The sequence below is a fragment of the Glycine max genome, chromosome 9, assembly GCF_000004515.6.
Source record: "Glycine max cultivar Williams 82 chromosome 9, Glycine_max_v4.0, whole genome shotgun sequence".
Classification (NCBI taxonomy): Eukaryota; Viridiplantae; Streptophyta; class Magnoliopsida; order Fabales; family Fabaceae; genus Glycine; species Glycine max.
The window spans coordinates 41,802,502-41,815,802 of NC_038245.2; the positions used below are offsets into that span (position 1 = coordinate 41,802,502).

The window sequence follows — 13,301 nt, forward strand, 5'->3', positions numbered from 1 at the left end:
GTAATTTATTATCATAGCACTTCATCTTTCTTCTATTTTTACTTCATTTTTCATCACATTATTTTATTACTTTACCCCTATTTTATGTTTTCTTTCTACCTCTCTTTCTTCCACTTATACACTCCAAAAATAGTGTACATTCATCATTTTCCTGCCCTAAATACATAGAAAGCAGTGCTTTTAGTGAAAGTGATCTGCCCCAATGAATGGTAGAATATGTTTGGATAAGCGTTCGTTACATACATTTACATAAAAATTCATGTAGAAAATGTAGAAGTAACTCCTTATTGCTTTAGAACATTCGTGTGTTATGCAACATAAATTGAACCAAGGAAGAAGATTGAAACCATTTTTTGTGGAAGCTTCTATTTGAAAAAGAAAAAATACAAGCAACCATACAACTTTTTTTTTTTTTTTGAGGCAGCAACCACGCGTCTGTAAATTGCTATTCAAGCATTGAACATTAAAGTAGAAATTTCATTGTTTTATCTAACTTCATTTACCATACCAGTTCCCCTAATAAAACATGAACACATAAACTGAAATTAATGCCTACTTTTGTGGCGAACCAATATACCAACAAGGTGCTTAATATTTGTTTTTTCTGCTGCTATGCTCATCAAGCCAAGATATAATATCACCAAGCACGTGAAATATAGTTTCATCAGGTTCACCTTCAAGTAGAGTATGGAAAGCATCCTTATAGAGGCAGAGTTTCTTGTCCTTCACTTTAGCTTTCTCATACAAAGCCTTACTAGCTGATGGATCAGTAATTATATCAGCCTCTCCATGCATGATCAACAATGGCAGAGAAACCTAGCAATTGAAATTCTTCAGTGGATTTCATTGACACACGGAAAATTCCACCAGAAACATGTGCAATAGCTCAAGAAAGTTGTTACCTTAAAATAAACATGTGCAATAGCTCAAGAAAGTTACTAAACTTGATACCATTATTTTTCCCCCCCACAATTATGCATAATTAACTTTGGTTTATGTGCTATCACCAAAATATTAAGAAAACTAAGATCCACTTGATATGTTGCATGCTGTTGTTTCTTAGGTTTTAAGGAATTTGGTTGTTTGTTTACTTTATGAATTTTATTTTTTGGTACAATTGAATTCTCAGCAATTCATATATATAATTTATCTTCATATTAAGGAAGGAAGGCAATTAAATAGTACTAAAAAGCAAGTCAATGTGAAAGATATCATTTACTTCTTCCAAACGCTGTTCTAGCTCCTGTGTGGCTTTCAACAGCTCCAATGCAGTTCCCAGTCTTGGTTTATCCTTGTAGAGTAACACGTTATAGGGTGCCTGGAGCAAATCACTCAAGAAAAATAATTAATAGAAGAAGAGAAAACAAACACGGATTATTTCCTCTATTTAACTTCAATATAATTCAAGCACGATGTGATACACTCACCAGTTTTCTCTTGTTCACATCTCTAAATATATTATCTTTAACCTCTTCCTTTTGTGGAACTAACTTAGTTTTAGGAAGAACTTTTGCTACACCAATTAGTATCTGCTTCACCAACCAATGTGGAATCATATCCTCCGCAAACTATTCAAGAAAACCCGTTAGTGTACACACATATGGATTAAGCAATAAAAAAATTCTAGTCAGTTTAAATACAAGGAGATACACCTTGCACAAAGGTGCAATAAGAGCAGCACCATTCCATGCAGCAGGTTGTTTGAAGTGAATATTCAAAGCAATGGCTCCACCCATTGATTCACCCAACAAGAAGCTTGGTACATCTTGATATTTCTTTTGTTCTGTCATTCAAAAGCACTAGAGTTATTCAAACAATGGAAATTACAAGCCAAAGCATAAATTTGTTCAGGGACAAAATTTAAATACAATTTCTTAGGCGTTATCGGTACTATTCTCCAGTTAGGATTGGAGTTTTCGAGGTGAAACTCCAATTCTAATTGGACAACACTAAAAACATTAAAAATCAATACAGATTACCAAAGTACAATTCTAATTCCGATTGGATAACAACACTAAAAGCATCTATGAAATTGAATATAATTTTATTAATTTGTTCAATAAGAAAGTTTCAAGAAGAAAACTTCTCGCAAACAAGTGAGAAAATCCAAGACACATATATGATACTATAAAGGATGATCTGAAATCGAGCAAAATTAGATCTCACCCTTAATTTTTGAGAAATGCTCGATGACATCATTCACTAGACTTTCAAAGCTAGGAATATAACCATGAAGACCATCAGAAAGGCCAAATCCAGGGTAATCCAATGCAAATACTCCATATCCAGATGATGCTAACTTCCTTGCAACTCCTAATGGCAAATACAAGATAAAATGGCATTTTAGTATCTATCTCTTTTCTGCATAAACAAATAAAACGAATTTCTCATTTAACATAGATATTTTCATGCCTTCAAAGTAAAATGTGCAAGTATCTGCATAACCATGACAGTAACAAATGATTGCTTTCAAATGAGAACTTTCTGGAAGCCAACTTTTAGAGAATATTTTTAATCCTCTGGAGTTCACTTCATAAACCTGTACACAAATATTTGAAAATTTTCACTACGTTAATGATAAAATACTCTTGTGATAATGTTAGCTAAAGAATGCATAAAAAGAATGTAATTAATGAGTAACTACTAATCACACATGAGATTTTATATTTTTCTTTTACTATGATCACACTAAGGTTAAAATTTATGACCTAATGCTTACTACTCAAATTCCTACAACTATATTAACTTTAATCATGTATGAAAAGTTATAAGGTTAACTTAAAAAAAGGAAAAGAAAGAAGAGAGATATCTTGTGGTTGAATCTTCCCTAACAAAAGAATTAATTATTAATATTAATCGATTAAAAAAAACACATAATAAACATTTTTGAATTGAAAATTTTCACATTCATCGCACACTTTTCTATTATTATTATTATTATTATTATTATTATTATTATTATTATTAACTTTGATTTATTATTTACAAAGGAAAATCTAGGAATTGTATATAAAGTAATAGAAGCATGGGTGATGGATATGAAACTATTACAATATGAGGGAGGTTAATATAATTTTGCAAACAAAAGATTACCAAATGTAATAACCGCTAACTTAAAAGGAAGTCAGTATAATTACCACGTCAACTAACATAAAAACAAAACTAAATCCCATGCCTCCAAAAGTTTGAACGCAATTCGTCTAGAAAGGAATGTCAAATTGATTACAATCTAATTTGTTCTATATGTGTGAATAAATTGATCCCTGGAGGATGTTTAAAGCCAAAAAAGGTGTCTCCAATACATTATTTAACTCGAGCCATCAAAATTAAGTTTAAATTGAAGGAGACCACATATAAAAATGAGAGTCCTTTACCTCTTTCGTCTTCACCCCATCTGATGATAACTGCAGAAAATTTCAAAACAGAAATGAGCTACAATCCTTCTCTATTTTTACATTTTAGTATATGAAATAAAGATACGACCACGGACCACCAGATAGTTAAAGTATGGGAATTTGATTTATACATCTAGGAAGACAATCAAATCAGTACAGAAGATACTAATATAAATTTTTGCTTGGGCATTCAGCTCGTAGCCTCGTACATAAACTTTTCTATAATTATTTATAAATAAAATAAAGTGAATTGAGCTTTTTCTATAAGCTAAAATTAATTTATAAAATCTCAAATTTTAGGAGAAATTATACAAGAGATTCTATAAACTATCTTTATATGATCCTTAACTAAGATCTTTAAATAAATAAACATTGACTGGAATAAAAAAAATATTTTAAAAAATGGCTTATCAAAGGAAAAGTTAAAAGTTAAAATAATGAATTTAATAAATATGTACTGTAAATATAAACATTCTTTAACTAACAATTAAAAAAAACTATCTTTAGTATAATTTTTAAAATAATTATTATAAAAATTAACAAAACTCGTCATATCTGATTTATTGATTGACTGTATCGTAAAAAAATATGCTCCCAATATATATTATTTATTTTAAAAATAAAACAAAATTTATATTTAAAAATAAACATATGCTTGATTTATATTCTAAGTAACAAACTAAACAAAGAACCGTGGTTCAATGTCTTCTGAAGCAAGATAAAAAAAAAAAAAGTGCTCTTATTGTTCATGTCTCTCGTAACAAGATCAAGGTCACATGCAAGGTTTTGTTTTTTTATCCCCTTCCACGAGGATCAAACGGATGAACAGAATGTTAGAAATATATTCACTCGATAGGTTTGAAGTAGATGATTGGTGTCACAATGTGATCAAATTAATGTCCAAGATTTGATCCTTGTGGCCCTCGTATATACATAGTTCTAAACAAAAGACAGGTTAAATATATACATTAAGTTTGTGTATATTATTTCGTATATTTGAAGTCCAAAAACCTCTTCCATGGTTAAAAAAAGATACATTACGTACATACCCGAAACAAGCAATGATCAATGGCAAGTTGAATATCCTTAAAAGCCTCACGAGCACGCCGTCTAGCGGGTGCCTCATCCAAGTTGGACAGAAAAATCGTTTGCAACTCTTCACTCATATAGTTTACTACTACTTGTTGTTCTTTTGTGGTTATTGCAGCCATTGCTATTTAGCTCCTTAAATACTAATATTGTGACTAAAATTATTATTGAAGAAAAAGAAAGAGAGAAAGTGTAGATAGCAAGTTGAGGAGTGGAAATTATGTGTCTCCTTCCATCAGCAGCCAGTAGCTGGGAAGTGGGAAGTTAGAACAAAGAGAGAAAGAGAGAGGTTCCTAAAGTGAAGGGGGTTGGGAGTGTACACTGCACATGCATTAAGTTACAACTGGGTAGATGCTAGTGCCTGTAGCAGTATATCACAGGAGTTTGGTTCCAAAATTTAATTACAAGCAGATGGGGAGTTAATATTTTCTCACCTTAAACATTTATGACATGGGATCCACTTTTCTGTCTTCACCACTCTGGAATGACCTAGCTAGTGCATGCCTTATACGTACTATACTTAATTTATATAAATATTAAATCTCCATACAATTTCTAAATATATTAGATTGATATTTTCCTCCCAACACATCTATAATTTATATATTTCATAGTAATTCATAGGTTAATAAACTGACCTAGATTAGGGAAAAGCGTGAGGACTTAATTTTAGGACTAATAATTATATTTTTGTTCTCTATAGTTTAAAGCATGAGTAATTTTAATTTATATAGTTTTAATTGTTTAAACCAAATCTTCCTATGTCTTTTTTTTTTTAAAGACATCCGAAAAATTCCCTTAAAAATTGGTTCATAAGGAGATAGTTTACCCAGTTATATAAACACTTATCATGTTTATAAATCATCCGATGTAAAACTCTTAACAAATCGAGATGCGAATTTGAAGAACCTCCCTATAACGCTAGTCATTTCAGTTATGTTGGCTCCACTCACACACAGATCCACAACCCCATACCAAGAAAATATATTCAACTAAAAGAAAAGATAAGTAATAAAAACATGGGAGGTATGAATCGAATCCATGCAAAGCAAAACTGAGAGTTTATATATATAGTTTGGAAGACCTATTCTATTTCTGTTAAGTTCTATATATAGCAACAAAATGTGGAGTAGAATTCCACCAATAGAAATCGGGAAAACTATAAGCAAGAAGAGTATCTGTACAAGAGTCCCCTTCTCTGCAAATATGACCAACCACAAAATTTATTTGCCTAGTTAAATCTATGTAGTTATACCATTTGTTTCTAAGAAGCCAATAAAAAATAAAAAACTATTATTGAAAGTTTCAACAACCAAAAGAGAATCACATTCAAACCATAAATTCAATCTAATTAATTTATTGTCAAATCGTTAAAAAAATTGTTGTAGATGGAGTTTGAAATCATTAACTTATACCTTAACATCAGGCATAAAAATCATCAGGATACTTAACTTATTTCTCAAATGTATGAAAAATATATCATATATAACATAAATGTGTGGAAAGTAATCAAAGGTGATCTAGCTCATCAAAATTTAATATTATATGCGTGATCGTCGCTGTAAATTTTGTAGTACTTGAGTTTGATTTGTATGGATGATAAAATGTGTAGAAAGTAAGAAAAAACATATTTACTATTGCTAAATAATTATAATATTATAAAATCAAGCAAACGATAGCTTATACATTTTAATACTAAATATCTTAATTATACTCTAACTTTTCAGTATTAAATAATTTCTTCTTTTATAAATTTTATTTTTTATTATTTTCTTTGAATACTTTAGTAAGTGAAATAAAATATTATCATTGACATAATAAAACAAATAATAAAAAATTATTATTATAATAGAAATAGTTTTATTGATTAAAGAATGTTAACCAATGTGCTAAGGATATTAATTAAAGAATTAAAAATAAAAATAATTTTATTGAGATAAGTAAAATTGCATTGTTATCAATCAATAAAAGATCATTGTATAATTTTTAAAGGAATTATTATAAAATTCAGAAAAAATTTCATACATAGTAAATTATAATTGATCGATTTACACGGTCATCAGATGGTAGCACACTCCTTTAGGATTTTTGCTTAGAAATCACACCCCTAAACTCCTTAATTATTAACAACAACAATAATAATAATAATAATAATAATATTAATTCTAGGCAAAAACCCAATTGATCAATTGTTTTAATAGGTAAGGATCGTTAGCAACACATTCTTTAATAGTTAACACACATTTTCAAATTACTTCCTTCCCTTCGGTCCATAATAATCGTCGTATAATAAAAAAATATTTATCTCAAAATAATTATTATTTTAACTTTTATATGTAATATTAATTATTATTTTCACTTATATTATAATATTAATGATATGAATAACAAAAACTAAAAATAAACTAATAATGATAAAATTAATTTTATAAAATTGATATTTTTTTCATCTATTTATTAATTTTTCTGGGTTTATATAAAATAACCTAGATGAAAATTATAATGGGATGGAGGAAATAATGACTAAAGAATGTTAGCCCAATTAATCCTTCCAATACACACTTTCACATCAGTTAAAATTTATTAAAAATTAAAAAAATTATGAAAACAATCATTAAATAAAAGATGAGACTCATTTGTGATTTTTAATAAATTTAACTAATTAATACTATAACAAGTGTGTTGCTAATTTTTTTCAAGTTGAGGAGTATTAGCAACCAAATTCTTCTAACAAGTTTTTTAAAGGCATTTAATAATAATTTTATTTTCTTTTGTGAAAATTTTAGAGACAATCCTTTAGCTAATATATATATATATATATATATGGGGGGGGGGGGGGGGCTTTTAAATGCAACTACATATATATTAAATTAAAATACATTCTCTCAAGAAATCTCTAAATATACGTTTTCTTGAATAATAACACATGTTTTTAGTTCTTACAAAAAAAACTAAAATTAATTAGATATATTTTATATAAAAAATATGAAATCTTACACAAAAAAATAAACATTATTTTAAATATGTGTTTTAAAGTAATTATTAAAAAATTTATATTTTTCAATTATATCAAAATAATAATACATTACAGTAGGAAAACATTTATATTGCTAATATATTTTAATTAAATTCATCTTTTTCACAGTATAAAATGTTTTTATCTTAATTATTTATTAAATCTATACTTTGCTTTAGTTTAAAAATAACAATACAATACACTTGCTATTTCCCTGTAAAATCCAAATCTCATTAAATTGCTCCAAAAAACATAGGTCCATAGCTCTTGACCAAATATCGTATACCAGGTATGTTTGAAAATTGAAAACATGGAAAAGGATTAGCTAGCCTACCTGTATGTATTGCTTTTCACTTGGCCTTTTGAAAACTCACCCCCATATGATTTCGTACTCTAAACTAAGGGACTTAGGGCTTACAAATTATAGGAAAGCTTGAAATTTAATTAACTAATAATTAAAATATAAACAATTAAAATTATGTTAATATAAAGTATAAAATTATTAAAAAACATCAATCATTAATATAAATTATTATATTATAATTATTTAATCTATCTTTTCAACATGCACCCGTTAATATAGATGATCCAAAATCCAAATCCCCGGTTCCAAAAAGTCCTAAAGTGGAAACAAGCTCGCTTATTATATATAGTACTCACTCCTAAACAACATTTTTCTTTCATATGAACAGTTTGAAATCTGTCGCTTGCTGATTTTGGTCTAACCATGCATGTGCTACTATCCCATAATCAATCACTATAATTTCCTTGTTCAGTTCTGAGAAAGACACATGTATGCATTTTCCATCCCATTCTCAAATGTGTTGTATTGATATAAAACTACTCTTTCATTGTACTCTGCCCAGTACTACCCTTTTTTCTTCAATTTGACTGAACCCACCTGCATTGTCAATAAATGTCCATAACTTCGCAACTAAGAATTATATATTTCTAGTAATGATTCATTTAACATCTTGTTAATCATTTTAATTGGTAAATTTTGTTATATTTATTTCTTTTTTATGTAAATAAAACAAAATGAGTTACTTGTACGTATGTTTAGATTCTTTTAGAAAATTAATATTGGTTAATTAGCCATCCTTTTTTCTTAGATTGTTAACAACATTAACCATTCTTGATCGAGTATTTGATATAATAGAGTCTTTCGGTATAAATAAGGCTTTTCTCATTAAATTCGACGTAACTTCAAAATTAATTGGTTCTCAATTGTACACAGACTAGGTTTGGTAATAACTTTTTTTAACAAATTTGTGAACACTAAATACGGCTTATACAAGCTTGTAAATATATGAAATTTCATGCATATATAAGACAACATAAATTATATTTGGTTCATTTTCTTTTACTGTTTTCAACTTAAAAGTATTTTTTTAATCAGGTTTTATAGAAACCTTCTTTTTTGGAAATTTATTCTTAAAAAATATTTTTTTACTAATTTTTGGAATAACCAGTACTTATATTTATAAAGGTTTCATAATCATAGACCATGACTTTATCTAATAAGTTGTGGTGGTCTTCAGCGCCTTCATGACTTCTATAATTTAATATAAAAAAATTGTTATTATCAGAGAACAAATTCTACATTTAGTGGGTCAGAAATAAGTTAAGAAATATATGAGAGAACTATAAGTTTAAAGTGTCAAGATATTTTTAGGTAAATAGGTTATTTAAACTAAGCCTGCTAATACACTCTCTCTAGATAAATATCTACGTACACACAAATTTTAATGTATTAAATATTTAAGGAAAAACCTAAAGCCCGAACAAAAACGTTTTGGCAAAAAAATAGAATGACCCAAAATAGAAAAAGTTAAGCCCAAAAAGAAAAGAAAAGAAAAGGGGCTAATAAGTAAAAAACCTTACTTTAAGAAAAGTAAAAAACCTAAAACTTAAGAAAAAATGAATACAAGCATAAATAATGATAAATAAAATTAAAGTAAGACCTTTGGTCTCTGAGATCTAGACTTGAAATAGACTCATCAAATTGAAGATTGAAAAAAAGTTACATCTGAGTTATGAGTCAAATCAATTGAATTTGAGGGAGAGCGTGCTAGCGAAATAAGAGTACTATCAACTATGAATCCAAAGTCAATATATTTTTCGATAAATATAAACTGATACAAATCTATTAATACACTCTCAGTTTTGGATAAGAGGGTCTCTCAACACAAATTTTAATAGTTTTTCACGCGTATGATCGATTTGCATGCCACCGTCTGGTTAATTAAGCTCTTTAAAATTAAGATCCATGCATATCCTTTATTTTCATATACTTGATTGTCATCACTACTTGTCATCATAATTACATCCATGCATAACTCCATGCTGAATGAGGGGTCGAATACAAACCAAAGAGACTGGGCAACATATACAAACTATTCCTTTGAATTTATTTAAATAGTACGTACGTACAAGTTTTTTTTCTTGATTTTTTTTTATGTCGAAATTAATACTAGAACATGAAACTTGGGACGATTGAGGAGATCTTCCTCCTAATGGTTGATTAACATCAATGGACTTTTAACAGTGATTTAAAAGCTGCCTATTTTAACACCTACTTACAATAACATTTGAAGAGGAATGTTTACATCGACATGATCAACGATTGTGTTAAGTTTGGAAATGGTACCATTTTTTTTATAGGAGTTGGAGGTTGATGTAAATACACAATGTTAGCTTCATGGTCTAAACAGATTCACCAAATGGAGTCCAAGTTGAATGGTTGCTCCTGCTGTTGCTGTGGAACACATTCTAAAACTTTAGAAGAAGAAGATGCAGTGAGACTTGAACTAATTAGGTTAGTTCCAACATGCTGGGACACTCCTTGAGGCATATATGATGCAATTAAATGATCTGTAGCTGCTGCTGCTGCTGCTTCTATTTGTTGATAGCTCCTAAGTTGCAATGCCTTGAGAAGCAAAGAATTTACAGAAATACTTGGATTTAACAACCCAGAAGGCCATGGAAGTGATGGAAGAGTGGGAACCTGAATTACCTCACTTGCAACTGGCCAATTCATGGTCAAGTTCATGTTTGTGTTAACACTATTAATAAGATCAGCATTGAAGAAGGTTTGTCCTGAAATGTTGTTAGTGATTCCATCTGATGAAGAATTTGCAATGTTATTTATTAGATTAGGAAGCTCAACATCACCAAATTCATTGACCATTGAGGCTGTGTCACATGGGGACTCTGGTTGTGAGGGGGGTGTTTGCTGTGGTCTTTTCATTTGCAAGCTCTTTTGGAAAACCCTGCAAACCACCCATTCGTCCTACAAAAGCAAACATCCAATACAAAATGCATGCATATATTAGAGAAATTCTTGTAAATGAACCCAGTGTATCATTCTATTAAATATTGTTAAATTAATTATATATTTACATATGGCTAATTGTTTGAATAAGTACGTATTAGAATTAGCATAAATAATATATGCATTAGTAATGTAATATTATTTTAGATTATTATCTAATTACAAATTATGTTATATATATATAAATATTTTTTAATTGATTAACCGTATAAAAAAAATTATATCAACAAATGCTTGTTTATCAAACTCTTAGAATTATATAAATGTTGTTAAGAGAGAATAATTTGATTATGTATTTATTAACTTAAAATATTTGTCAAATGTTATATATATATACACTAACCTTGGAAGGTCTAAAGTGATTCTTGTTTTCTAGTCTATATTCGTGCATGACCCAATTGCTTTTCTCGCCCCTTGGAGCTCTACCCCTATAAAAGACTAGGGTTTTCTTCATTCCAACCAAAACCCCAGCACGAAAAATTTCCTTGTCTTTCCCTGTGGTTTTCCAGTACCCTGATTCAGTGGCTCGGTTTGTTCGAAGTCCTGTTGGATACTTTCGGTCTCTTAGGCTAAAGAAGTACCACTCTTTCTTCCCCATTGAGGCCTTACCTGTTAATTAATTAATCATCACACAAACATGTCAATAATCCTTATTTAATTATTTTTTGTCCACAGTATCAAAGATGACATTCCAATGAATTTGTACTCAACTACATAGTGTTCAAATAGACCGAAAATTAAAGTTGAAACACCATATGTATGTATGTATATTCAATTTTGACTTTTTTTATACAAATATATATATGCATATTCACTAGGATATTTTATATTATCATATGCATGAGTTGTAAACCACGCATAACATTGTAGAAGTATATCGAACGAGTCAAACTTCTATATGTACGTATATTACGAAAAGAGGAAGCAAAAGAAGAAGAAAAATGCATTTTTGATTAATATTTCCCTGGTCGATGAAATATAAAGTTTTATAAATGTATTAGTTGAGGAACTTAAGCTATAGGGAAAAAAGTGAAAAAATATTTCGAAGAGAGTGAGAATGATATAAACTTAAGCACTTAACTCTTAATGGATGAACAAAATTTCCTTCCATTTGTGTTGTTTTCCTTATAATTAAGAATTTGTCTATATTATTAAGTTACAGTCCTTCCGAAAGAATCAATATGCATGCCAAAAGGTTGTGCCTATATATAAAGAACATAAGCCCTTGCAAATTAATAATCATGCAACCATGACAACAAAGAAAAACAAAGTTATATATATAACTAGATTTTTGAAGGAGAGCTAGATGGACAGTAATAAAGTATATTTATAAGAGGAGAAATTAATAGGGTTGAAGAAAGTGTTCTCAAACTACCTGGGAGGTCCCAAGGTTCAGACTTCTTGAGATCAACAACTGCTATAGCTTTGGATGTGAAGCTAGAATCAGAAACCTTCCTTGTAAGATAACATGTGATGAGCTCTTCGTCTGTAGGGTGGAACCTGAATCCGGGAGGCAGATTTTCCTCCATCAGATTGATGAAACCAAACTGTAGCTTTTGATACCCCCTTGAATTGATCAAGAAGTTTAATTAGTTTACCAAAATCTGAGAGGGGGTACCACAAATATATGAGAAGTACCAATGATTTGATCCTCAAAGTAAGCTCTACAGCATCACCAATAAGAGCTTTTAAAGGCCTCCTTCACTTTAAGGATTTATAACTCAACCTTCAACAAGAAGCATTTCATAGATAGTCTTCTTCATATATGTTTTTGTTAAATATACAATACAGCTAACCCTTTGACAAACATGGTATGTATCATAACCTCATTAAACATTTTCTTCTTTTTTTATTACTATTAAGCTTCGGATATAAAGGGTTTAGATTTCCCAAATTGTTGCTTGGATTTACTTATATTTACTGAACAAACCAAGATTATAGCTGCGACCTTGACTCTATCAATGTGGTGTGTTAGGTGTCATATTCAATATATAATGTGAAAAGATGTTATAATTTTGCGAAATTTAATTATTAGGAAAAGACTAGTTGATATATATGATGTTGTTTGTGCACAAGGGGGTTGAGTCTTGTTACACCATATTTTGAGATATATCAATTAATTTTCCATAATCCTGTCCAACCACCTTCACCCATTTCTACCCACCAGAAAAACCTTTCACGCTAGTGATCCAATGGGAACATGGACTTATCATAGCCATATTCTCTTTAATTAATTTTTAATTATTGACACTTGTATGTTGTCCGCACTGACACCGTCACACCGTTACAGATATGATCTTAATTTTAATTTAACTGATCAGATGTTTGCCAAGGCTGTTTATTAGTTTTCGCAATACATATACTTTAGTAAAGCAAAATTGCCAATACATAGATTACTTGCAGCAAATTCATAATACATGTATGAATTATATATATGTTTAACCAAAGTTTAAATAGCAGTTTATAT

General features: G+C 29.3%; 2 protein-coding genes across 3 annotated transcripts; both read right to left on the reverse strand.

Moving 5' to 3' along the window:
• Positions 1–463: 463 nt before the first annotated feature.
• LOC100779488 (caffeoylshikimate esterase) lies at positions 464–4,826 on the reverse strand. The gene is made up of 8 exons (XM_003534120.5): positions 4,445–4,826; positions 3,375–3,404; positions 2,413–2,539; positions 2,167–2,313; positions 1,653–1,783; positions 1,428–1,568; positions 1,220–1,318; positions 464–816 (listed from the first exon to the last, which is right to left on the reverse strand). Exons 1-8 carry the CDS (start codon positions 4,604–4,606, stop codon positions 589–591), a joined length of 1,065 nt encoding a protein of 354 aa, XP_003534168.1. The 5' UTR covers positions 4,607–4,826; the 3' UTR covers positions 464–588.
• Positions 4,827–9,888: 5,062 nt separating this feature from the next.
• Positions 9,889–12,816, reverse strand: LOC100780030 (NAC domain-containing protein 100). Of its 2 annotated transcripts, XM_041005029.1 has the most exons (4): positions 12,210–12,816; positions 11,178–11,443; positions 10,517–10,792; positions 9,889–10,429 (listed from the first exon to the last, which is right to left on the reverse strand). In XM_041005029.1, exons 1-4 carry the CDS (start codon positions 12,361–12,363, stop codon positions 10,217–10,219), a joined length of 909 nt encoding a protein of 302 aa, XP_040860963.1. In that variant the 5' UTR covers positions 12,364–12,816; the 3' UTR covers positions 9,889–10,216. The 2 variants fall into 2 exon arrangements, with proteins under 2 accessions (XP_040860963.1, XP_003534169.1); XM_003534121.5 differs by having other exon boundaries at positions 9,889–10,792; positions 12,210–12,734.
• Positions 12,817–13,301: the final 485 nt, after the last annotated feature.